The sequence below is a fragment of the Leucopleurus acutus genome (assembly GCF_964270905.1).
Source record: "Leucopleurus acutus genome assembly, chromosome: X".
NCBI lineage: Eukaryota > Metazoa > Chordata > Mammalia > Artiodactyla > Delphinidae > Leucopleurus > Leucopleurus acutus.
The window spans coordinates 42,704,562-42,730,382 of record NC_139148.1 but is presented as its reverse complement, the minus strand read 5'-3'; the positions used below and the strand labels follow the sequence as shown (position 1 = coordinate 42,730,382).

Genomic DNA, 25,821 nt, shown 5'->3' with positions numbered 1-25,821 from the left:
ACCGGCCGGCCTCAGCCGCGTCCAAGCCCGGGCGGGCTGCCAGGTGAGCGCTCCCGGGCGCTCCAAACGCGTCGCTGGCGGCAGTGCGTCCACCAGGCCAAGTACGGGTCATGGAGCCACGCGCGGGGGGCGCCACGGACCCTAAGGGGAGCAGAGGAGGTACGGGGCGCGGGGTGGGAGGGTAGTGGGCGCGTCCCTGCCAGCCCTCGCCCCGCCTGTCTGCTTCTCACCTTTTCCTTCTGACAGGTGGTAAACAAAGCAGCCCTGGCGCCCTAGCGGCTGCGGGCGGCGGCGGGGGAGGGCAGGGGCCCAGCGACCCGGGCTGGGCTCGAGGCGCCCTACCCGCACCCGCGCTGTGGGGCGGCGCACCAGACCCGGGGGTCTCTCCAGAGTCTCCGGGGAGGTGTGCCGGAGGGGTCTGCCCAGGGTCACTGGGGACACCTGGGCACTCGGGGTCTGTGGTGAATTGTGGGGGGTTAGGCTGGGGGCTCCGGGGATATGTGGGCCAGCAGGGCTGCCTAGGATAACCGGAGGGGAATCGGGGGTGCCTGGGCCACAGGGGGCAGACCGTGTTCTGTTGGGACATCTGGGGGAATCGGGATACTTCTCGATGTTCGGGGGAAGAGTCTGGAAACTGGAGTTATAGGGGAGCAGTGAGAGACCTTCAGAGTTATTCACAGGGTGTTCGGAGGTGTCCAGGAATATTGGGGTTAAATAGCTGTCCAGGGTGGGTGCAGTTTTGGGTCCACGGGCATACCCGCGATGGTCGGGGGTCGCGGGAGATGAGAGGGGCAGTCGGTGACTTTCAGAACTATCGAGGGAGTGGTCTCGGGTCTCCGGGATCTTGAGGGGCATTCTAGGTCTTCGGTCGTGGGGGGGGCTGTAGGGGGTCGCTGAGACTCAGGGTGGGCCCTGATCTGTTCTTTTCACTCGCGCAGGCCGTATCCTTCCCCAGCCCGCGGGCCCCAGAGCCCGGCAGCTCCTGGCGCGGCTGGACGCGCCCCCTGGCGGCCCGAGCTGCGGCCGACGTGGTGGCGCTGGTACGCCGGGCCGGCGCCACATTGCGCCTGCGCCCCAAGGAGGGTGCGTGATGGGGGCGGGGCCTCCAGGAGGCGCGGTCGGAGTGGAGCGGGGTTCTGGGGGGGCGGGCCCAGGAGTGTTAGTTACTCCCCTGGGTGGGGCCAATGGGTGTGAGTTAGGAGGATGGGCCTCGGCGGTGATTCGAGGGTGCTGGGGTTAGCCTAGATTATTCCTCTAGGAGGTGACACAGAGGGTTACTGCAGTAGGTGAACGTTGCAAGATTAGTTGTGGGTGCGGAGCTTGATCTTTACTTTTGTCAGCGGGGTTTCGAGCGGCATTTCTGAGGAGGCGGGGCCTGGAGAGGGTTGGGGGCGGGCATTTGGCTAAGGGGCGGGCCTGGAATGTTAGTCAAGGAGGTGGAGTCTATAAGCGCACTGGGGTAGCGGCTCGAAAGGTCAGGAAAAGGTTGAAATTTTTAGGCTGATTGGAGGGCGGGGCCTGGAATCTTCAGCACCGGAATCCTGGAGTAGCACCCTTGCAGGGTGAGCCTAAGGGTTTAATATGAGGGGCGGGATCTGCGTGTTATTAGAGGGAGGTAGGAAGGTGTTTAGGATTATTCAAATAGCTGGTCCCAGGGTTATTAGCTAAGAAGGCGGGATCAGGATGGTCATTCTGGTGGCCGGAGCCTGAATGATTACTTGAGGGGCACTGCCTAAGTAGTAAATGGTGAGTGAGGCCCGGATGAGTTCAACGAGATGAGGCTAGAATGTTTATATAGGGGGAATGGCCTATGCTGTTTCATTGGAGGGTCATTAACGGTTTTCTTAGCCTCTTTCATCCTTCAGCCCTTCAGTGTTGGAATGTAAGGACAATAACATCATGGATAGTCACTTGTTCCAACATCCCCTTGCCTCCCAGCCAGAGTTCTTAGCATGGCAAATGAAGTCGGTTTTTAAAACCTTGTGTACTTTTGGGAAGCTTGAACAGTCCATCCTGCCAAGACTTCCTTAATGAATCTTGGGTTCCTGGATGTGGAGAGAGGGTGGTAGAGAAGGATGGGTGCTGCAGGAGAGCAATGGACAGGGCCAGCTGAGAATCCAGCACAAGCCTTGAGTCAATATTGGATGTCTCTCCATTTATTTGGTCGTCTTTACTTTCTTTCAACATTGTTTTGTAGTTTCCAGAGTACAGTTTTTACGCCTCTTTTGTTAAATTTGTTCCAAAGTATTTTATTGTTTCGAGGCTGTTGTAAATGGAATTATTTTCTTAATTTCTTTTTTTTTTTTTTTTTTTTTTTGCGGTACGCGGGCCTCTCACTGTTGTGGCCTCTCCCGTTGCGGAGCACAGTCTCCGGACGTGCAGGCTCAGCGGCCATGGCTCACGGGCCCAGCCGCTCCGCGGCATGTGGGATCCTCCCAGACCGGGGCACAAACCCGTGTCCCCTGAATCGGCAGGCGGCCTCTCAACCACTGCGCCACCAGGGAAGCCCCTTAATTTCATTTTTGTCTATAGAAATACAGTTGATTTTTGTATATTGATCTTCTATCCTGTAACCTTGCCAAACTTGTTTATTAGTTCTAATTTTTTTTTAGTGGATTCCTTAACATTAGTTTGCAAATAGAGATGGTTTTACATCTTCCTTTTGTTAAAAAGAAAAAAGTAGCCCAAAATGGAGTGACTTGTGCTAAGCCCCACTGATACTTAATAACTAACCTAACTGTAGTTTCAGGCTATCCTACATTTGAATTTTAAGCCAATCAGTCTGTGATTTTTCCTGGTCTGCACTAGTGAGGTAATCTGCCTAAAACACGCTCCCTTGTCTTCCCCCTAAGTGAGGGTGACCTTGCCAGAAATAATTCACTCTTTTAACTTCCTTGTCCTTCCTTTCTTAACACTTTCCAATCTGGACGCCTTTTATTTCTTTTTCTTCCCTACTTTTCCTGGCTAGATCTTCAAGTACAATATTGAATAGAAGTAGCAAGAGCAGACATTGTTTTTTTCCAGATCGTGGGTGCAGAGTATACAGACTGTCACTATTAAATAGGATCTTAGCTATTTTCTGGACCCACTGTTTCTGATAAGAAGCCTGCTTGTAATCTTATTGGGGTTACCTTGTATAATAGATGATCAGTCATTTTTCTCTTTGTTCTTTCAAGTTTTCTCTTGGGGTTTTAATATTTTTGATTATGATGTGCCTAGGTATCTATCTCTTTGTATTTTATCCTGCTTGGAGTTGGTTAAGCTTCTTGGACATGTAGATTAAAGTTTTTTTCATGAAATTTAGAATGTTTTTAGCTGTTACTTCCTTGGATTTTTTTCTCTGCTCCTCTCCCTGTCTCTACTTCTTCTGCTACCCCCGTTACACATATGTTGGTGCACCTAATGGTGTCCCATACTTGTCTGATGCTCTGTTCATTTTTTCTTGATTCCTTTTACTGTCTGTTCTGCAAATTGCATAATCTGTATTGCCCTCTCTCCTAGTTCACTGCTTCTTTCTTCTGCTAGCCCATATCTACTTTTAGCCCCTCTGGTTAATTTTTCATTTTGGTTATTCTACTGTGGATGAAAAACTAATCAGTCAATCTAAGAAAGAAATTGAAATTTTTATTCAAGCCAAATTTGAGGATTATAACCCAGGAAGAGCATCTCAGAAAGCTCTGAGAACTGCTCCACTCCTTAGAAGTCAAGGCACAGTTATATGTTTTTTGAGAAAGAGGGCTGTACATCAAATGGTGTATTATTGATGGTTTACATAATCCATATCTAAGCATCATCATGGTGGGTCATGTTACAAGATCAAGAAGGAATATTATCTTTTAAGGAGTTGTCTTGTTGATGCTGAAACCTGCACACCTGGTCTGATTAGATTAGAACACAATCGCACCTCATATGGGATTCAAACCCAGCCAAAACTCAGATTCAGGCTTGAACCCATGGGCTAGGACTCAAACCCACTGTCTTTTAATTAAAGTCACTCACCTCGTGTCAAGACTTACTGAAGCTCAGGTTCTTTATGTCTCAGCACAGAAGGAATTCAGCAAGAGTCAAAGCAAAAGGCAAGAAGTAGACTTATTAATATAGGACTCTTGTGAGGGATACAAGTGGGCAGGCAAGGGGGCTCTGCCCCAAGAAGGAAAGTAGGTTTATTTAGGGAGATACATACACAGTCCATAGACTCCATACACACTCCACATAGAGTGTGGTCCCAAAACATGGGGTGGTTAGTTTTAATGGGCTTGGTAATTTCATAGGCTAACAACTGGGAGGATTATTCCAACTCTTTGGGGAAGGAGTGGAATTTTCCAGGAATTGGGCCACCGCTCACTTTTTGCCCTTTCTTAGTCAGCCTCAGAACTGTCATGGTGCCTGTGGGTGTGTCATTTAGCATGCTAATATATTACAATGAGCATATAATGAGGCTCAAGGTCTGCTGGAAGTCAAATCTTCTGCTATCTCCAGACTAATTGGTTCTACTTTTTGTCCTATCCACAATGGCTATATCATTCTTTTTTTTTTTTTTTTTTTTTTTGGTTGTGTTGGGTCTTTGTTGCTGCGTGCGGGCTTTCTCTACTTGAGTCGAGTGGGGGCTACTCTTCATTGCAGTGCATGCGGGCTTCTCATTGTGGTGGCTTCTCTTGTTGTGGAGCACGGGCTCTAGGCATGTGGGCCACAGTAGTCGCAACACGCAGGCTCAGTAGTTGTGGCTCGCAGGCTCTAGAGTGCAGCCTCAGCAGCTGTGGCACCCAGGCCTAAGTTGCTCCACGGCATGTGGGATCTTCCCAGACCAGGGATTGAACCAGTGTCCCCAGCATTGACAGGGGGATTCCCAACCACTGCGCCACCAGGGAAGTCCCTGTTGTTCTTTTAAAGTTTGTGCCCTGCCCACTTCCCTCCTGTTTCAATGCTAGGAGAATGCTGCTCTTTATGGCTGAGCAGGTATTCCTGCTGATGGGAGAGGTTTGGTCAATGCATAACGCAGATACACAATGCACCGTGCGGGGAGAGAGGAGGCCAAAGGACAGAGAAGAATTTTTATGTTTAAATTTTTCTTGTCTTGCCATGAAATATGAATTTTATTTCACAGTACTTTTCAGCTCCTGGAATTCCACTTGGTCCTTTTGTAACTTTACTTCTTTATTGATGACCTCTATTTTTGAGATACTCTTATCATACTTTCCCTTACGTGTATCTTTTCTTAATTTAATTTTATTTATTTTTTTAAACAGCAGGTCTTTATTAGTCATCAATTTTATACACATCAGTATATACATGTCAATCCCAATCACCCAATTCATCACACCACCACCAATTTCCCCCCTTGGTGTCCATACGTTTGTTCTCTACATCTGTGTCTCAATTTCTGCCCTACAAACCAGTTCATCTGTACCATTTTTCTACGTTCTACATACATCCATTAATATACAATATTTGTTTTGCTCTTTCTGACTTACTTCACTCTGTATGACAGTCTCTAGATCCATCCACGTCTTGACAAATGACCCAATTTCGCTCCTTTTTGTGGCTGAGTAATATTCCATTGTATATATGTACCACTTCTTCTTTATCCATTCATCTGTCAATGGGCATTTAGGTTGCTTCCATGACCTGGCTATTGTAAATAATGCTGCAATGAACATTGGGGTACATGTGTCTTTTTGAATTATGGTTTTCTCTGGGTATATGCCCAGGAGTGGGATTGCTGGATCATATGGTAATTCTATTTTTAGTTTTTTAAGGAACCTCTATACTGTTCTCCATAGTGGCTGTATCAATTTACATTCCCACCAACAGTGCAAGAGGGTACCCTTTTCTCCACACCCCCTCTAGCATTTGTTGTTTGTAGATTTTCTGGTGATGCCCATTCTAACTGGTGTGAGGTGATACCTCACTGAAGTTTTGATTTGCATTTCTCTAATAATTAGTGATGTTGAGCAGCTTTTCATGTGCTTCTTGGCCATGTGTATGTCTTCTTTGGAGAAATGTCTATTTAGGTCTTCTGCCCATTTTTGGACTGGGTTGTTTGTTTCTTTAATATTGAGCTGCATGAGCTGTTTATATATTTTGGAGATTAATCGTTTGTCCATTGATTCGTTTGCAAATATTTTCTCCCATTCTGAGGGTTGTCTTTTCGTCTTGTTTATGATTTCCTTTGCTGTGCAAAAGCTTTTAAGTTTCATTAGGTCCCATTTGTTTATTTTTGTTTTTATTTCCATTACTCTAGGAGGTGGATCAAAAAAGACCTTGCTGTGATTTATGTCAAAGACTGTTCTTCCTATGTTATCCTCTAAGAGTTTTATAGTGTCCAGTCTTACATTTAGGTCTTGAATCCATTTTGAGTTTATTTTTGTGTATGGTGTCAGGGAGTGTTCTACTTTCATTCTTTTACATGTAGCTGTCCAGTTTTCCCAGCACCACTTATTGAAGAGACTGTCTTTTCTCCACTGTATATCCTTGCCTCCTTTGTGATAGATTACTTGAGCATAGGTGCGAGGATTTATCTCTGGGCTTTCTATCTTGTTCCATTGATCTATGTTTCTGTTTTTGTGCCAGTACCATATTGTCTTGATTACTGTAGCTTTGTAGTATAGTCTGAAGTCAGGGAGTCTGATTCCTCCAGCTCCGTTTTTTTTCACTCAAGACTGCTTTGGCTATTCGGGGTCTTTTGTGTCTCCATACAAATTTTACGAGTTTTTGTTCTAGTTGAATAAAAAATGCCATTGGTAGTTTGATAGGGATTGCATTGAATCTGTAGATTGCTTTGAGTAATATACTCATTTTCACAATATTGATTCTTCCAATCCAAGTACATGGTATATCTCTCCATCTGTTTGTATCATCTTTAATTTCTTGCATCAGTGTCTTATACTTTTCTGCATACAGGTCTTTTGTCTCCCTAGGTAGGTTTATTCCTAGGCAATTTATTATTTTTGTTGCAATGGTAAATGAGAGTGTTTCCTTAATTTCTGTTTCAGATTGTTCATCATTAGTGTACAGGAATGCAAGAGATGTCTGTGCATTAATTTTGTATCCTGCAACTTTACCAAATTCATTGATTAGCTCTAGTAGTTTTCTGGTGGCATTTTTAGGATTCTCTATGTATAGCATCATGTCATCTGCAAACAGTGACAGTTTTACTTCTTCTTTTCCAATTTGTATGCCTTTTATTTCCTTTTCTTCTCTGATTGCCATGGCTAGGACTTCCAAAACTATGTTGAAAAATAGTGGTGAGAGTGGACATCCTTGTCTTGTTCCTGATCTTAGAGGAAATGCTTTCAGTTTTTCACCATTGAGAATGATGTTTGCTGTGAGTTTGTCGTATATGGCCTTTATTATGTTGAGGTAGGTTCCCTCTATGCCCACTTTCTGGAGAGTTTTTCTCATAAATGGGTGTTGAATTTTGTCAAAAGCTTTTTCTGTATCTATTGAGATGATCATGTGGTTTTTATTCTTCAATTTGTTAATATGGTGTATCACATTGATTGATTTGTGTATATTGAAGAATCCTTGCATCCCTGGGATAAATCCCACTTGATCATGGTGTACGATCCTTTTAATGTGTTGTTGGATTCTGTTTGCTAGTATTTTGTTGAGGACTTTTGCATCTATATTCATCAGTGATATTGGTCTGTAATTTTCTTTTCTTGTAGTATCTTTGTCTGGTTTTGGTATCAGGGTGATGGTGGCCTCATAGAATGAGTTTGGGAGTGTTCCTTCCTCTGCAATTTTTTGGAAGAGTTTGAGAAGGATGGGTGTTAGATCTTCTTTAGATGTTTGATACAATTCACCTGTGAAGCCATCTGGTCCTAGACTTATGTTTGTTGGAACATTTTTAATCACAGTTTCAATTTCATTTTTTGTGATTGGTATGTTCATATTTTCTATTTCTTCCTGTTTCAGACTTGGAAGGTTATACCTTTCTAAGAATTTGTCCATTTCTTCCAGGTTGTCCATTTTATTGGCATAGAGTTGCTGGTAGTAGTCTCTTAGGATGCTTTATATTTCTGCGGTGTCTGTTGTAACTTCCCCTTTTTCATTTCTAATTTTATTGATTTGAGTCCTCTCCCTCTTTTTCTTGATGAGTCTGGCTAATGGTTTATCAATTTAGTTTATCTTCTCAAAGAACCAGCTTTTAGTTTTATTGATCTCTGCTATTGTTTTCTTTGGTTCTATTTCATTTATTTCTGCTCTGATCTTTATGATTTCTTTCCTTCTGCTAACTTTGGGTTTTGTTTGTTCTTCTTTCTCCAGTTCCTTTAGGTATAAGGTTAGATTGTTTACCTGAGATTTTTCTTGTTTCTTGAGGTAGGCTTGTATAGCTATAAACTTCTCTCTTAGAACTGCTTTTGCTGCGTCCCATAGGTTTTGGATCGTCGTATTTTCATTGTCATTTGTCTCTAGGTATTTTTTTATTTCCTCTTTGATTTCTTCAGTGATCTCTTGGTTATTTAGTAACATATTGTTTAGCCTCCATGTGTTTGTGTTTTTTACGTTTTTTCCCCTGTAATTCATTTCTAATCTCATAGGGTTGTGGTCAGAAAAGATGCTTGATATGATTTCAATTTTCTTAAATTTACTGAGGCTTGATTTGTGACCCAAGTTGTGATCTATCCTGGAGAATGTTCTGTGTGCACTTGAGAAGAAAGTGTAATCTGCTGTTTTTAGATAGAATGTCCTAAAAATATCAATTAAATCTATCTGGTCTATTGTGTCATTTAAAGCTTCTGTTTCCTCATTTATTTTCATTTTGGATGATCTGTCTATTGGTGTAAGTGAGGTGTTAAAATCCCCCACTATTATTTTGTTACTGTCGATTTCCTCTTTTATAGCTGTTAGCAGTTGCCTTATGTATTGAAGTGCTCCTATGTTGGGTGCTTATATATTTATAATTGTTATATCTTCTTCTTGGATTGATCCCTTGATCATTATGTAGTGTCCTTCCTTGTCTCTTTATTTTAAAGTCTATTTTATCTGATGTGAGTATTGCTACTCCAACTTTCTTTTGATTTCCATTTGTATGGAATATCTTTTTCCATCCCCTCACTTTCAGTCTGTATGTGTCCCTAGGTCTGAAGTGGGTCTCTTGTAGACAGCACATAGATGGGTCTTGTTTTTGTATCCATTCAGCAAGCCTCTGTCTTTTGGTTGGAGCATTTAATCCATTCACGTTTAAGGTAATTATCGATATATATGTTCCTATTACCATTTTCTTAATTGTTCTGGGTTTCTTTTTGTAGGTCCTTTTCTTCTCTTGTGTTTCCCACTTAGAGAAGTTCCTTTAGCATTTGTTGTAGGGCTGGTTTGGTGGTGCTGAATTCTGTTAGCTTTTGCTTGTCTGTAAAGCTTTTGATTTCTCCATCGAATCTGAATGAGATCCTTGCCAGGTAGAGTAATATTGGTTGTAGGTTCTTCCCTTTCATCACTTTAAGTACATCCTGCCACTCCCTTCTGGCTTGTAGATTTTCTGCTGAGAAATCAGCTGTTAACCTTATGGGAGTTCCCTTGTGTATTATTTGTCATTTTTTCCTTGCTCCTTTCAATAATTTTTCTTTGTCTTTAATTTTTGCCAGTTTGATTACTATGTGTCTCAGCGTGTTTGTCTTTGGGTTTATCCTATATGGGACCCTCTGTGCTTCCTGGACTTGGGTAGGAAGATGGTCCTAGGCCGTCTTCATTTCTTTTCATTCCTTTTTCTTTATTCTGTTCCACAGCAGTGAATTCCAGCATTCTGTTTTCCAGGTCACTTACCCGTTCTTCTGCCTCAATTATTCTGCTATTGATTCCTTCTAGTGTAGTTTTCATTTCAGTTATTGTATTGTTCATCTCTGTTTGTTTGTTCTTTAATTCTTCTATGTCTTTGTTAAACATTTCTTGCCTTTTCTCCATCTTTGCCTCCATTCTTTTTCCGAGGTCCTGGATCATCTTCACTATCATTATTCTGAATTCTTTTTCTGGAAGGTTGCCTATCTCCACTTCATTTAGTTGTTTTTCTGGGGTTTTATCTTGTTCCTTCATCTGGTACATAGCCCTCTGCCTTTTCATCTTGTATATCTTTCTGTGAATGTGTTTTTTATTCCACCGGCTGTAGGGTTGTAGTCTTCTTGCTTCTGCTGTCTGCCCTCTGGTGAATGAGGCTATCTCAGAGGCTCGTGCAAGTTTCCTGATGGGAGGGACTGGTGGTGGGTAGAGCTGACTGTTGCTCTGGTAGGCAGAGCTCAGTAAAACTTTAATCCACTGACTGCTGATGGGTGGGGCTGAGTTCCCTCCCTGTTGGTTGTTTGGCCTGAGGCAACCCAACACTGAAGCCCCCCTGGGCTCCTTGGTGGGGCCAATGGCGGACTCTGGGAGGGCTCACCCCAAGGAGCACTTCCCAGAACTTCTGCTGCCAGTGTCCCTGTACCCACAGTGAGCCACAGCCACCTCCCGCCTCTGCAGGAGACCCTCCAACACTAGCAGGTAGGTCTGGTTCAGTCTCCCCTGGGGTCACTGCTCCTTCCCCTGGATCCCGATGCGCACACTACTTTTTGTGTGCCCTCCAAGGGTGGAGTCTCTTTTTCCCCCAGTCCTGTCGAAGTCCTACAATCAAATCCCACTAGCCTTCAAAGTCTGATCTGATTCTCTAGGAATTTCTCCTCCCATTGCCAGACCCCCAGGTTGGCAACCTGACGTGGGGCTCAGAACCTTCACTCCAGTGGGTGGACTTCTGTGGTATGTGTTCTCCAGTCTGTGAGTCACCCACCCAGCAGTTATGGGATTTGATTTTACTGTGATTGCGCCCCTCCTACCGTCTCATTTTGGCTTCTCCTTCGTCTTTGGATGTGGGTTGTCTTTTCTGGTGAGTTCCAGTGTCTTCCTGTCAATGATTGTCCAGCAACTATTTGTGATTCTGGTGTTCTCGCCAGAGGGAGTGAGAGAACGTCCTTCTACTCCGCCATCTTGGTTCAGTTCTGGAGGTCAGAGTTCCTAAATTTGAGGTGTTGTTAGGGCTAAATTCCTCCCGGAGGCTCTAGGGGAGAATCAGTTTCCTTGCTTTTTCTGGTTTCTAGTGGCCACCTATATCCCTTGGCTTGTGGCCCCTTTTTCTATCTTCAAAGCCAGAAGCATAGCGTCTTCCAATCTTTATCTTTGCTCGTGTCATCACATCATTTTTTCCTCTCTTACGTCTTTATACATGATTTCTTACTTCTTTGAACAAATTTAATAGCTGTTTTTGAAACTGTACACCTCAAACTGGAACTCAAGTCCAGCTGAAACCCAGATTGGGACTTAAACCCACTGTCTTTTAATTGAAATCACACACTTGGTCTCAGGACTTAATGAAGCTCTAGTTCTTTATGTCTCATCACAGAAAGAATTCAGTGAGAGACAAAGTGATAGGTAAAAAGTGGATTTATTTAGAGAGATACACATTCCATAGACAGAATGCACTCTGTCTCAAAAGGTGAGAGTGGCCCTGGGAGAAATACACTCCACAGACAGAGTGTGGACCAGCTCAGAAGGCGAGAGGCCCTGAAATATGCGGTATTTAGTTTTTATGGGCTGGGTAATTTTGTAGACTAATGAGTGGGAAGATTATTCCAACTATTTTGGAGAAAGGGCAAGGATTTCCAGGATTTGGCTACCACCTACTTTTTGGCCTTCTATGTTTAGCCTCGGAACTGTCATGGTGCCTATGGGTGTGTCATTTAGCTTATGCTAATATATTAAAATGAGCATATAATGAGGCTCCAGGTCTCTTGGAAGTTGAATCTTCTGCCATCTTGGACCTAGTTGGTTCTAACCAGTTTATGTCTTATCCTCAACTGGTGTGTCATTCTTTTAAAGATTGTACCCTGCCCCCTTCCTTCCTGTTTCTCTTTGAAGTCTTTATCTGTTAGGTGCTACATTTGGGCCCTCTAACAGTTTCTGTTTCCTGTTCTGCCTGCTCCTGCCATGTATGGGTCACATTTTCTTGTTTCTCTGCATATTTCACTGAACATTTTAGATAATATATTATAGCAACTCTAGATACTGATCTGCCCATTTTTGTTTTCATTTGCTTGTTTATTTGTTTAGTGACTTGACTGGACTAATTTAGTCATATCTATTTCCACCTGATGTCCTTCTTCAAAGGGTTCAGGCTTGGGCATGAGCACAGTCACCCTGGAATGACCTTGCTTTTATCCAGGCTCTCTTTGTTTCTTTCCCTGATCTCCTGGTTTAATTTCTGGCTGGTCTGCCTGTATTGATACCATACCTAGCTTAACCAGTACTAATTTTTTACAGTACCCTGCTGCATAATTTTTTCCAGTTAGCCAATTAAAGTCTTATTCAATTAAAGTCAGGCCCCTTTTTCAATTAAAATATGGAGTGGTCTTTTTTTTTAAATATATATTTATTTATTTATGGCTGTGTTGGGTCTTCGTTTCTGTGCGAGGGCTTTCTCTAGTTGCGGCAAGCGGGGGCCACTCTTCATCGCGGAGCGCGGGCCTCTCACTATCGCGGCCTCTCTTGTTGTGGAGCACAGGCTCCAGATGCGCAGGCTCAGTAGTTGTGGCTCATGGGCCTAGTTGCTCCGCGGCATGTGGGATCTTCCCAGACCAGGGCTCGAACCCGTGTCCCCTGCATTGGCAGGCAGATTCTCAACCACTGCGCCACCAGGGAAGCCCGGGGTGGTCTTTTTTTTAATCTTTTTTTTAAATTGAAGAATAGTTGATTTACAATGTTTCAGGTATAAGTATGGTGTAGTCTTTGAGAGCAGTCTTTGTGGCTTGCTCTGACCCTAGAAGGATTCTTCTTAGCTGTTTCTCTCTGTTTTGCTTGTTGCTATCTTGGAGATACCAGCCGCCTCTTAATTGCTCATAAAGCCCTTATTCTTTAGCTTCTTGACTTTCTGTCCAAGTAAATCAGTCCCCTTAAGGAGAGCTATTAAACTCTCTGTTCTTTGTACTCCCCCTCAAGAGCTGGGGGTGGATCAGAAGCCCACTTCTCTTGGAGTGACTGACACTCGATCTTCTATGAGCAGGGTGCTGGGGAGGTTATATCCCTTGGTATTATCTGCTTGTCTTTCCCAGTGTGGAACCCCCACTCTAACAGTAAGCTGTGGAGTGGGCAATTGGGGCCCAGTATGCTTGGTCTGCCACACTGGGGTAAAGCTTCCACCCTAAGAATGGGGTCTGGGTGGTAGAAGAGAGCCCCAGACCTATTAGTCATGTGTTCCCAGAATAGAGCTTCTGTAACATGGGGCTGGAGGAGATGAGACAAGCTGGTAGCCTACCCCTCATGAGGAGAAACCACTGCTGTAGACTGGGAACTGGAGGGAGAGAGAGCCCCATGTTCTTGGCCACACTGTCCTGGAGTAGAGCTTCTTTTTGTCACACTGCGCTGGGGTTCAAGGAGGGAGCAAGTCATGGCTCAAGTGCCAGACTCCTGGTGTTCTTACAGTGATTTATTGGAGTTTCTTGAACAAATGTTTCGCCATTTCCTGTATGCCCTTACACAATTCCCAGAGACTTTAAAGTGTTGTTTTAAAAAATAATTTTCAGTAGTTAGGGTTGCTTTGTTGAGGACAAGGTCTACCAAGCTCCTAGTGCTACTATTCTGGAAGTGCTTCTCTATTTTTTAAAAAAGTGAAATATACCTAATAGAGAAGAACATGCATACAACATACATGAACAGTTTGACAAATTGTAAAATCAGTACAGTACCTGTGTGACTCTCACCAGGTTAAATAAGAGAATGTTATTAATTTCCCAGAAATCCCCTACATATTCCTCAAATTGCTTTCTCCATTTAACAAAATATTGTAGCTATTGTTCCTTGTCAAGCCATGAAGAATTTTTAAACCTTTTTAGTAAAAGTATGACATACATTCACTCATTAGCATACAGAACATCCTGCCCCAATTTTCCATTCTTTCCTTCAGATCTAGTCTTAGAAATGGAGTCATTGGGTCAGGAAAGGCATATATATTATTATACTGCCCCTGATAAATGTTGAATCAATTTGTGCCCTTATCAGCAGTGTATGAACCTGCCCATTTTCTTCCATCTTTAGTAACTCTGGGCATCATCCATAGTACTTACTATTTTGTGATCTTGGCCAACTCAGTTACCCTCTCTGTGCTGCAGTTCTCTTATATGTAAAATGGATTTTTAAAATAGTTCCTACATCACAGAATCCTTTGGAGGACTAAATGAGTGCTTAGTTGGGCAATTGGCATAGAGAACTTACCACAGAAGTAGTTGTCATTTTTACTTTTGGTCTTTACCAATGAGTTAAATGAAGAACAACATTTTATTATTTATTTATTTGCATTGCTTTGAGTATTAGTGAGGTTGAGAATCTTTACATGTGCTTCATGGCTATTTGTATTTCCCATTTCGTGAACCACCTAGTTATGTCCACTGCCCATTTTTCAGTTGGGGGTTGCTTGCCTTTTATAGTTATTGAACTACAGGAGTTCTTTGTGTATTGAGTACATTGTCCCTATACCTTTGATAGACATTACTTTTTTATTTTTATTTATTTATTTAAATTTTTGGCCACACTGCCTGGCATGCGGGATCTTCCCGACCAGGGATCGAACCCACGCCCCCTGCAGTGGAAGCCAGAGTCTTAACCACTGGAGTACCAGGGAAGTCCCTATATTACTTTTTGGTTTTTAATTTATTTTAGCTGCATTGGGTCTTCGTTGCTGCACGTGGGCTTTCTCTAGTTGTGGCGAGTGGGGCCTATTCTTCGTTGCAGTATGTGAGCTTCTCACTGCGGTGGCTTCTCTTGTTGTGGAGCACGGGCTCTAGGCGCGCAGGCTTCAGTAGTTGTGGCACCTGGGCTCAGTAGTTGTGGCTCGCGTGCTCTAGAGCACAGGCTCAGTAGTTGTGGTGCATGGGCTTAGTTGCTCCGCGGCATGTGGGATCTTCCCAGACCAAGGCTCGAACCCGTGTCCCCTGCACTAGCAGGCGGATTCTTAACCACTGTGCCACCAGGAAAGTCCCCCTACATTACTTTTTTAAAACATGCATTTTGTCATGTCACATAACCTTCTCATGACTCTCTCATCACATGCAGCGGAAAGTCCTAAGCCTTGAATTCCTCGCTACCCATGACCAAGCCACTGCACATCACTCCAGCTTCACTTCCTGCCATCTTTTAGAAAGCTTTTTAAATCTTCAGCCCCTCTTAGAAGTGGTATCATGTACAACTAATCCCCTTCTGTCTTCTCAGCCGCCCCTTCCCACAGCCCTGTTTGTCTGCAGCCATAACCACACTGGTAACCATGGGTTTTTCCCATAATCCCATATGAGTACCTTGAAGGAAGGGCATGTAACAGAGTAAGTGCTCAATTAATGTTTATTCAATGAACAAAAGAATAAATGGTTGAATTTGAAAAACTTTCATATTCTTCCTTCATTGTATGGCAAGCAAATACTTTTCTCAATGCTTGTATAGAAAAAATTTCCTGATTTTGTTTTCAGAATGAAGGAAAGATAGGAAAAAAAGTGTCTTTTCTCCCATTACATTTTCACCACAAAGTTTTGCATCAGGACTTGGCATGAGCTCTGTGGCACATGTCAGGAGTGAGTCAGAGACCAGGTGTGAACCAACCCAGAAGGCAAGACCCTCAGGGACCTCTGGCCCTAGACTGTGTAAGCCTGTATTGTGCACACTATCTCAGGTGGCTGCTTCAGGAAATGGGTATCACTTCAGCCATGGACAGTTCACCTTCCAGGCAATGTTCACATCATTAGTAATAAGATATAATATTGTGAACCCTCTGATATGATGTGATGAGAAGGGCACATTACCTTTGTGTCATTCTTGCCAGGAACCCATAACCTCAGCCTAATTGTAAGAACTCATCAGAGAAGCCCAAACTGAGGGACATTCTACAAAATAACTGAACTGTACTTTTCAAAAATGTTACGGTCATGAAAGACAAGGAAAGAACAGGAATTTTCACAGATTGGAGGAGACTTAAAAAGGCATTACCGGGGCTTCCCTGGTGGCGCAGTGGTTAAGAGTCGTACTGCCAATGCAGGGGACACGGGTTTGATCCCTGGCCCGGGAAGATCCCACATGCCGCAGAGCAACTAAGCCCGTGCGCCACAACTACTGAGCCTGCGCTCCAGAGCCCACGAGCCACAACTACTGAGCCTGCGTGCCACAACTACTGAAGCCCACACGCCAAGAGCCCGTGCTCCACAACAAGAGAAGCCTGCGCACCTCAACGAAGAGTGGCCCCCGCTCGCCACAACCAGAGAAAAGCCCGTGCATAGCAACAAAGACCCAACGCAGCCAAAAATAAATAAAATAAAATAAAAATTTTAAAAAAGGCATTAGCATTATATGCAAAGTATGATCCCAGATTGAATCCTGGAACAGAAAATTATCACTTAGTTAATTGTATTGCATCAATGTTAATTTCCTGATTATGATAATTATACTATTGTTATATAAAATGTTTAGGGGGGATCTAGATATACAGGGACTCTCTGTACTATTTTTTCAACATTTCTTTTAGTCTAAAAGTATTTCAAAATAAAAATTTAAAGTTTTTTTTGTTGTTGTATATTTTGAAAACCAAAATGGCTTCTCCCTTGAGATACCAGGGCCCATCCCAGGATGCCCAGGGCTTGTAAGCCTCAAAACATGGCCACAAAATTAATTGAATATTGGACTTTCTGTTTTCAAGAGCAACCTCTGACCCACCATACTATTCTACTTTCCAAACATTGTGACTATGTCCCCATTTCATTTAATTATATGTATAGCTTCACATTTAAAGGCTCTAGTATATTCATTCCACCCAAACCATGTGCTATAATTCATTTAGCCCATCCCCTTTTGTTGTTCATTTAAGTGGTCTTCAAGCTTTTGTTACAATAAATAATACTCTGATGAATCTCATATAAAAATACTTTTACACATCTTGGATGATTTCCTTGGGATGAATTTTTAGCAGATTTGTAGTATTCTTTCTTGTGACTATTTGTTTAAGTATCACTCTTCTACTTCACAAACTCTTAAGGTCCTACTCAGAGGCATCTGTCTCATTAATCTTCTGAGGGCTTAGGACCTGGCTCTCACAACATATTTAAAGTTGGTAGGAACTATTTTTTTTTAAATCTGTTTTGAGTGTCATTGTTCCCCACTAGACTTGGAGCCTCTAGAGAGGAGGCCAGACTATTTTATTGATACAGTTGACCCTTGAACAATGTAGGCATTAGGGGCACTGACCCAGCGCAGTCTAAAATCCCTATATAACTTTTTTTTTTTTTTTTTGGCTGTGTTGAGTCTTCGTTGCTGTGCACAGGCTTTCTCTAGTTGCGGCCAGTGGGGGCTACTCTTCATTGCAGTGCGTGTGCTTTTCATTACGGTGGCTTCTCTTGTTGCAGGGCACTGGCTCTAGGCACGCAGGCTTCAGTAGCTGTGGCACGTGGGCTCTGTAGTTGTGGCTCGCGGGCTCTAGAGTGCAGGCTCAATAGTTGTGGCGCTTGCGGCATGTGGGGTCTTCACGGACCAGGGCTCGAACCCGTGTCCCCTGCATTGGCAGGTAGATTCTTTTTTTTTTTGAATTTTATTTTTTTATACATCAGGTTCTTATTATCCATTTTATACATATTAGTGTATATATGTCATTCCCAATCTCCCAATTCATCACACCACACACCCCCCCAGGTGGATTCTTAACCACTAGGCCACCAAGGAAGTCCCTAAAATCCCTGTATAATTTTACAGTCTGCTCTCCATGTTCTGCATCCTCGTATTCAACCAATCTTGCATCATGTAGTACTGTAGTAGGTTATTTAGTGAAAAATATCCACGTATAAGTGGACCCTCGCAGTTCAAACCTGTGTTATCTAAAGGTCAACTGTATTTGAATCTAGAGTTTGTCCACTATTAAATCTGTCATCTTGTAGGTACCACTTACATGTCTATTATTTATTATTGTACACAACTGGCACTCACAGATTTTTTTCTTTCTTTTTTTTAATAAATCTATTTAATTTAATTTATTTATTTTTGGCTGCGTTGGGTCTTTGTTGCTGCACGCGGGCTTTTCTCTGGTTGTTGCGAGCGGGGGGCGGGGGTGGCTACTCTTCGTTGTGGTAAGTGGGCTTCTCATTGTGGTGGCTTCTCTTGTTGGGAGCATGGGCTCTAGGTGAGTGGGCTCAGTAGTTGTGTCTGGCGGGCTGTAGAGCGCAAGCTCAGTAGCTGTGGCGCACAGGCTTAGTTGCTCCGCGGCATGTGGAATCCTCCTGGACCAGGGCTCGAACCCGTGTCTCTTGCGTTGGCAGGCGGATTCTTAACCACTGCACCACCAGGGAAGCCCAGATTTTTTTTTAATGATTTATTTTACCTACATTTCCCACACCAGTAGGGCACAGTAACGTGCACACTGTAGGCGACCAATAAACGCCTACACGAAGGAGTTAGCAAGAAGGAAGCCACCTTCCACCACGCCTACCTTCCCCAAGAACTACATTTCCCTGTACGCCACGCGCTCTTGTGAAGTAAAAAGAGCGGCAATTACTTCCTACTGCCCCTATCCGCCTTCGCCTGGCGGTGCCACAGTGTTTCCTGGGAAAGGTAGTTGTAGCGCTGGTGGTCAAGCCCCAGCAAAGCGAGCGCAAACTAAACTTCCCAGCAAGCAGCGCGCCGGCCTGGGACGAGGGGAAGATGGCGGACGCCAAAGATGGTGTTTTGTGGCCTGCGGGAGCCTCCAGTGCCCCAATTTCATTCACCTTCAGTCGCACGTCCGCCCGGAGATGGCTGGCGGGAGACGCGGCTCCGGAGAAGGATTTCTTGAAGACCGAGAAACGGAGGGAGCTGCAGAGGTGAAGCACTGGGTGTTTCATCCCTTGGCAAGCGGTGCGGTGGGTGCCTGCGGGAGGGTGGAATCTTGAGTTGATTTTCTTGGTGACAGTGGCCTGGGAAATCTGAAGCACAGCCGGAGAAGATCCGTGGAGGTCAGAAGGCGGGAGTTAGTGGGGGAGGTGGGGAAATTGGACCTGTTGGCCGAGGGGATTGAGAGGAGAGAATGTATTCCTGAGAGGGTGTGTCTTTAGGATTTGGGGACCCTGAGGAGCGTGCGTTCTGAAAGAAGGAAAGGAGGGGAGAATGACAGGACTCCTAGTGTCCCAGGTGAAGCGTTGGGGCTTCTCCCATACGGGGAGCAGGATGGAGTGGCAGATTCAGGTTGGGGGAGGCTATCGTCAGCTTAATTCGGAAAGGAAAGTCTGAGGGAGGGACTTCCAGAAGAGAATCAACCATCTAGGAGGCTGATGTGGAGCCCGGAGCTGGGGAGAGTCTGGGCTGAAGATGGTGATTTTTAGGTCATAGTGGAAGCCACAGAAGTGGGTCTTGAGATGAACAGAGGGTCCAGAATTGAGGACTGAGTCCTCGAAGGCACTGACATTTAAGAGTTGGGGGTGGGGGAGAGAATCCAAAGAAAGCACCACCAGAGGTATAACAGGAGAGCCAGACAGGAGAAGGGAGGGTGTAGTCAATGGGACTGGGGGTGTGTTTGGCTCTTGTGTTTCTTCTGAATGAAGGGTTGTGGCTCAGAACTCACTGATTGTGCTACTCTCCCAACTTCACCCCTCTGTGTCCACATCAGTGTGCAGCCCTCAGAAGCCCCCAAGGAACTTGTCATCCCTTTGATCCAGCATGGCCACCTCAGGCAGCCACCGACCCAGGCCCCTGGGCCATCCACACATACTGAGGTCTTGGTGGATGGGATGCTGTCCCAGGCTGTGAAGGAGCTCATTGAGGGTGAGTGCTCCCTCCTTTGCCTTGCCCTAGTGAAGGAAGAAGGGGAGGAAAATGGAAGGATAGGGTGGAACCTCATTGCTCCCTCCCATTCTTCTTTAGAATCCACGAAGTCTCTGGAGGAGAGAGAGAATGCGGGTGTCGACCCCACGCTCGCTATCCCCATGATCCAGAAAGGATGCACCCCCATCGGGGAAGGGGCAGACAGCGAACCCCGGGCTGAGACAGTGAGCTGGCCCCTGGCCTCCCTCCTTCTCCAGTCTCTCACTGCCCTGTCTGCTAGGACTTGTGTCCCTGCACACAGCAGGCAAAGTCTGTGTGTGTACTAAAGGCCTGCTGCCTCGCCCTGCCTCCTTCCATCCTTTTTGGAAGCATTAACAAATGAATCCAGATATTGGGGTGTGAAAAGATACTTGGATTCTGGGATTATCTGAAGGAGCTGAGCAAAGGGAACAGGAAATATAAAGATCCTGAGGGTAGACTCTTCCTGGAGTACTTGAGGAACATCAAGGAGACCAACGTAGCTGGAGTGGAATGAGTGACAGGGAAGAGTAGTAGGTTAGGTCAGAAGTGGGCCATGGTGAGGACTTTGGCTTTTACTCTGAGTGAGGTGAGAGCCATGGGAGGGCTCTGAGCAGAGAAGGGACAAGATTTATGATTTGACAGGCCCTCTCTGGCTGCTACAAGCAGAACAGACTAGTAAGCAGAGGTGGAGGCAAGGAGAGCAGCAGTCCAGGCTAGAGGTGACGGAGACTCAGATCAGAGTGGTAGGAGCGAGGCCGGGAAGACAGGTAGGGTTTAGTGAGAGGGAAGAGGAGGGTGAGTGCTCCTAATGGCAGCAACCACCCAGACAGTGGCATGGTGGCAGAAAATCGGTGTGGTGTGTGTCCATCAGTGACAATCTGTGGTGTGTCTAGAGCGAATATAAAGAATTGAGGGAGTGATGATGGGAGGTGATAACAGGAGAGGTGAGGGGTGTGTCCACAGAAGTAACCAAGTCTGTCTTTCATACCCATGGACCCTACTTTTCACCTCTTCGTTCACAATTTTTTGGCAATGCTTGTTTGGGTCCTAGTTCTCCTATAGCCCCAAACCAGAGAGACTCTTTCGACTGCATGGTTCTCATCAGCCTTCAGACATCCTCTGGTATCTTTCATCTTAAAAAAACCTTCACTTCACTCTCCTTCCTGTTCCAGCTTTGGCCTCCTTTCTCTAATTTTCCCTCTTCTCAGAGCCTTCTGCATCTCAGTTGATCACAGTTCCATCCATCCTTCCTCTCCAAAATACAACCAGAATCTGACCACTTCTCACCATCACCACTACCACTTCTCTGGTCTGAGCCACCAGCATTTCTCATCTGGACTATTGCAGTAACTTCCTCACTGGTCCCCTTGTGGCTGCCACCCTATTGTGGCTCCTGCCCAGCTCTCCTGATTAATCCCTTACCACCCCTCTTTGCCTCCACATCTGTTTCAGTCAGATTGACTTTTATAATGCTCTCCACACATAGCAGATCTTGTCCTGCCTCAGGGCCTTTGCTCTTACTGTTCTCTCTGGAGGACTCTTCAGGGTTCCCTCTGTCTCTCCTGGTCTCTGCTCAAATATGAACTCAGTGACACTCCTTTCTTCAGCCCTCTGCATCCCCTTAGCCTGCTTTATTTTTCTTCATATGACTTACCACTACCTGGCATATCATGTTTTATGGATTTTATTTATTCTGTCTCTACAACTAGAATGTAAGCCACACAAAGGGCAGGAGTTTTTGTCTACTTTGTTCACTGTTTTATCCCCAGCACCTAGAACGGTAGCTGGCACAGAATAGGTGCTTTATAAAGATTTGTCCAAGGACTGAACATGGAGGAATAAAGTGAGGGATGGCAAGAGGAAATAAAAATTCACCCTTGAGCTGACTGGAAAAGAAGTCTCGAAGGTCACCCAGTGGGTGATAGCAAGTACACTTCAGAGGGCCCACTGTAAGCCAAGCCTGACCGTCCTTCCTCTGCCTAAACCCATAGGTGCCGGAGGAGGCTGATTATGAGGCAGTCCCTGTAGAGGCCTATGGGCTGGCCATGCTGCGGGGCATGGGCTGGAAACCTGGCGAGGGCATCGGCCGTACCTTCAATCAGTGAGTTTCTAGGGTCGGGGCAGGGGACAGCAGACGGGCCAGGGAACAGACCCCCATGGTTACCGCCCACCCAGAACCATCCAGGCAGGGAGAGGGCACATTACCACCCTATGTATTTCAGTAGCCCCTTCCACTACTCTTTAAGCCTCCTATTTGCCCTTTGAAACTCCATTAAGAGATCCTATTCTGTAAAGATTGCCTCTCTGGGCATCAGCTTCCTTATCTGAAAAATGGGGATAATAACAGTACTGACTTCCCAGGGCTGTTGTGAGAGTTAAGTGAAATGATACACATAAAGCACTTACAGTAGGCCCTGGCCCCAGATAAGCATAGGCTAAACACTTGCTATTATCATGATCATACAGATTACAATCCGTTCTCCACAGTTCCAAACTCTAAAGAATTCTGAAAACTAAACTTTTTTTTTCATAAACTATTTGGCAGCCAAATGGGAACTGAATTGACATTGAGCTTTTTACAATCTGTTTCTCTTGCTTGGTATGAATAGTCATGGTTTCCCCTGTAGAAAAATTAGTATATTTGGTTGTTGGGATCTGCCTCATATCCCACTGTAAATACTGTGTCATAGATGTTATACACCGTAGGTTATTAGGTTGAACCAAATAAAATTGCCATTTCTGCAGGTCAGAAACAGTCCCTAATATGAGATTGGGAAGGATACTCTCAAACATATTGATAGGTTGGGATTTGGGTGGTGGTTGGGGGTAGGGGTGGGGAACGGAGCGCTGAAGACCCATGCATCCCCCCAACAAGCCCATATTCTGTGTTTCCTGCAGAGTGGTGAAGCCCCGTGTCAACTCACTGAGGCCCAAGGGGTTAGGGCTGGGCGCCAACATGACTGAGTTCCAGGCCCTGGCCCCCACCGGCCCCCACCACCTGCTGAGGCCAGATGAGGAGCAAGAGAAGGATAAGGAAGACCAGCCTCAAGGACTGGTGCCTGGAGGAGCTGTGGTGGTTCTTTCTGGCCCTCACCGAGGCCTCTATGGGAAGGTAAGGAACCAAGATGTGCCTGGAGCCCAAGACAGGCAGCACGGAAAATTGACATGAGGGTCAGAGGGAGGCAGAAGTGGGTTTGGGGTATAAAGGCTGGAAGTCCTTGTCTTTCAGGACTGCCTGGCCTGCCACCTCATTCAATAACTCAGGACTACTTGCTGGGCCTTTCTGAGCCTCAGTTTTCAGCTAAAAGGGAGAGAATGCCATATGCTACAAGTCCCTGAGGATTACATACTTAAAGTGTATCCAAGCCCCACAGTCTGCCGGGAGAGGCACAGGGGTCAGGCCTATTAGAAGTAAGGGTGGACAGCGTGGTCCTAGGAACGTGGGTCAGGTCCACTCACTTCTTCCCCCCCAACACTTTAGGTGGAAGGCCTCGACCCTGACAATGCTCGGGCCATGGTCCGTCTGGCTGTGGGGAGCCGCGTGGTGACTGTTAGTGAGTACTGCCTGCGGCCTGTCTCCCAGCAGGAGTTTGACAAGAACTCCTTGGATCTGAGTGAGTGAGCCTCTTAACCTAGCTGGGGGAGTTGGAGAAGTATTCCTGGGGCGAGGGTTAAATCTGCAGAGGGGCAGGACAGTGGTCTGCCTGGCAAGAGTGACTTCTGGTCAGAGTTAAGAGGTGAGAATGAACATAGTGGTTTATTCAGTTTGATTGAAGAGAGGTTGATCTAGTACCCTTGGGTCTTTAGCCTCTTTCTGAGGAAGAAGGAACAAGTGTGGAAACCAGTTCCTACCCTTGGGATGTCTTTGTCTCTTTGGGGTGGTGAACCTCTCTTTTGCTAGGGACTGACAGCAGCTAGGACTAGGGCATGATGGGGAGGAAGGCATTCTAGGCACGTCAGTAGGATGGATCCGTTTGGCACATAGGAGATGGGAGCCGACAGCCCTCCAGGAGTCCCTAGCCCGCCCTAGGCAGATGACTCAGGTAAGCACTGACAGGACGGGCTAAGGTGGTTGAGCAAGGCTTCCTGAAGGAGGCTGAGACAGTTGAAAGGAAGGGGAGAGCATTCTAATAGCCCAGACAAAGGCTTGATGGTGAGACGGGCACTTTGGCAGTTGGGAGGTGGCCTGAGGCTGAGGTGTGGCCTGGAAGGGAAGAGAGGGAGACATTGAGGTTGTTTCCTGGTTCTCCCCACACCCCCTTGAACAGGCCAGGTGAGCAAAACTTCCCCAAGGCAACAGAATGGAACAGCCTCGTCATGGAAGGCCCTTCAGGATCAGGACCTCCACGTCCGGCAGGAGGACTCAGCGAGGAAGCGGAAACACCATCCAGACCGGTGGGACCCTGAGCATCTCAGATGGAGGTAGGGGTCAGGGCTGTGGGGAGGCTCCAGCGGTCAGAGAAGGCTTCTAGGGCAAGGCACGTGCCTAGAAGGAACTAGGAATGGCATTATGAGTGGGTTTTAAGACATCGGCAAAGGTGGGATGACCAGAATGTGCCTCTGATAAAGAACTAAGCCTGGTGTTGGCCCCGCTCCACAGACAGGATGAGCCTGCAGCCAAGAGTGAGAAAGCAGCTCCCAGGAGTCAGCACTGGCTGCACAGGGACCTGCGTGTGCGGTTTGTGGACAAGCTGCACAAGGGTGGCCAGTATTACAACACCAAGGTGGGAGCCCTGCACCTGGGTCCGCTTCCTCCCCAGGGACTGGGCCCACTTAGCTCTCTAACATTCTCATATCCCCTGGCCCTTTCCCCAGATGACAGTCGAAGATGTCCTGAGCCCAGATACCTGTGTGTGTCGGACAGATGAAGGCCAGGTCCTGGAAGGTGAGTCTGAGGGATGGCCATTGGGTCATTATCATCCTGGAGGCTGATTGAGAGGGCTGTCTTGGGCCAAGAGCCTGGCTAAAGGCGGGAGGTTGGACAGAGTTAGGTTTTTTGCAAGGCCCAGCATCCTCTAACAGATCATTAGACGCTTCCATGATGGTGAATATCTGAGCCTCACTTTCCTCTTCTGCAAAATTAGCATGGAGATAACCTATTTCTCCCTCTTATAACTGGTCCCTTGTAGGGATGTGTGTAAGCTCCCCGTGCAGGGCAGGGCATACAACATGCCCACAATAAATGGTATCTGTTATCACCCCCACCCATCATCATCATACATAAATGCTCCCTTTATTACAACTATTGCCAGGAACCGCTCCTTAGGTTTCCTCCTCTGTGAAATGGATGTGGGGGCCTCGCATCTGTCAACAGGCACAGAGTGGCACCAGAGAATACAGGAAAGGCCCTTCTGACAGGACCCTGACTGGGCTGACCCTTGCTGCGGGCCTCACTCCCCTCTCCTTGTCCACAGGCCTGAGGGAAGACATGCTGGAGACCCTGGTCCCTAAGGTCCAGGGCAACCGGGTGATGGTGGTGCTGGGGCCATGGGCTGGAAGGGTGAGTCCAAGACCTGGGAATGGGCATGGGAGCACTCAGGGAATGTCCCTGAATCTGGGTTGGCCTTGCTGACTCCACCCGCCCCTACTCTAGGTGGGCCGTCTGCTGGACCGGGACAGAGAGCAGAGCCGGGCTCTTGTGCAGCTGCAGAGAGAGAATCAGGTGGTGGAGCTTCACTATGATGCCATCTGCCAGTACATGGGCCCCAGCGACTCGGAGGACTGACCTGTGGACACACTCCCATCCCCCAGGTTGTTACCAATCCCGTACAGTGTGAAAAGCCTGCCTTCACGAAGAGGGGGGGGGGTCATGGTTCCGCCCTCCACTTGCAGTGCAGCCCTGGGACAGGATGGACCAGAAGGGAGGCTAGAAACAAACCCAGTATTTACCAGAACTTAGTATATAATAAAAACCAGTTCTGGGCTTCCCTGGTGGCGCAGTGGTTGAGAGTCCGCCTACCGATGCAGGGGACACGGGTTCGTGCCCCGGTCTGGGAAGATCCCACATGCCGCGGAGCGGCTGCGCCC

The 25,821-nt window shown here is 46.1% G+C and overlaps 1 protein-coding gene across 2 annotated transcripts; it reads left to right on the top strand.

The window, feature by feature from the left end:
• Nucleotides 1-25,821, top strand: GPKOW (G-patch domain and KOW motifs). Of its 2 annotated transcripts, none has more exons than XM_082864083.1 (12): nucleotides 1-101; nucleotides 18,647-18,836; nucleotides 19,619-19,773; nucleotides 19,873-19,997; nucleotides 21,786-21,895; nucleotides 22,693-22,906; nucleotides 23,276-23,408; nucleotides 24,063-24,216; nucleotides 24,395-24,518; nucleotides 24,610-24,679; nucleotides 25,209-25,294; nucleotides 25,388-25,821. In XM_082864083.1, exons 2-12 carry the CDS (start codon nucleotides 18,679-18,681, stop codon nucleotides 25,517-25,519), a joined length of 1,461 nt encoding a protein of 486 aa, XP_082720209.1. In that variant the 5' UTR covers nucleotides 1-101; nucleotides 18,647-18,678; the 3' UTR covers nucleotides 25,520-25,821. The 2 variants fall into 2 exon arrangements, with proteins under 2 accessions (XP_082720209.1, XP_082720208.1); XM_082864082.1 differs by having other exon boundaries at nucleotides 20-159.

Coding starts and splice junctions, on each gene's coding strand:
- GPKOW (XM_082864082.1), top strand. CDS start 111: ATGGAGCCACGCGCGGGGGGCGCCACGGACCCTAAGGGGAGCAGAGGA. Junction 23,409..24,062: donor CAAGAACTCCTTGGATCTGA/GTGAGTGAGCCT, acceptor CCCCTTGAACAG/GCCAGGTGAGCAAAACTTCC. Junction 24,217..24,394: donor CCTGAGCATCTCAGATGGAG/GTAGGGGTCAGG, acceptor CCCGCTCCACAG/ACAGGATGAGCCTGCAGCCA.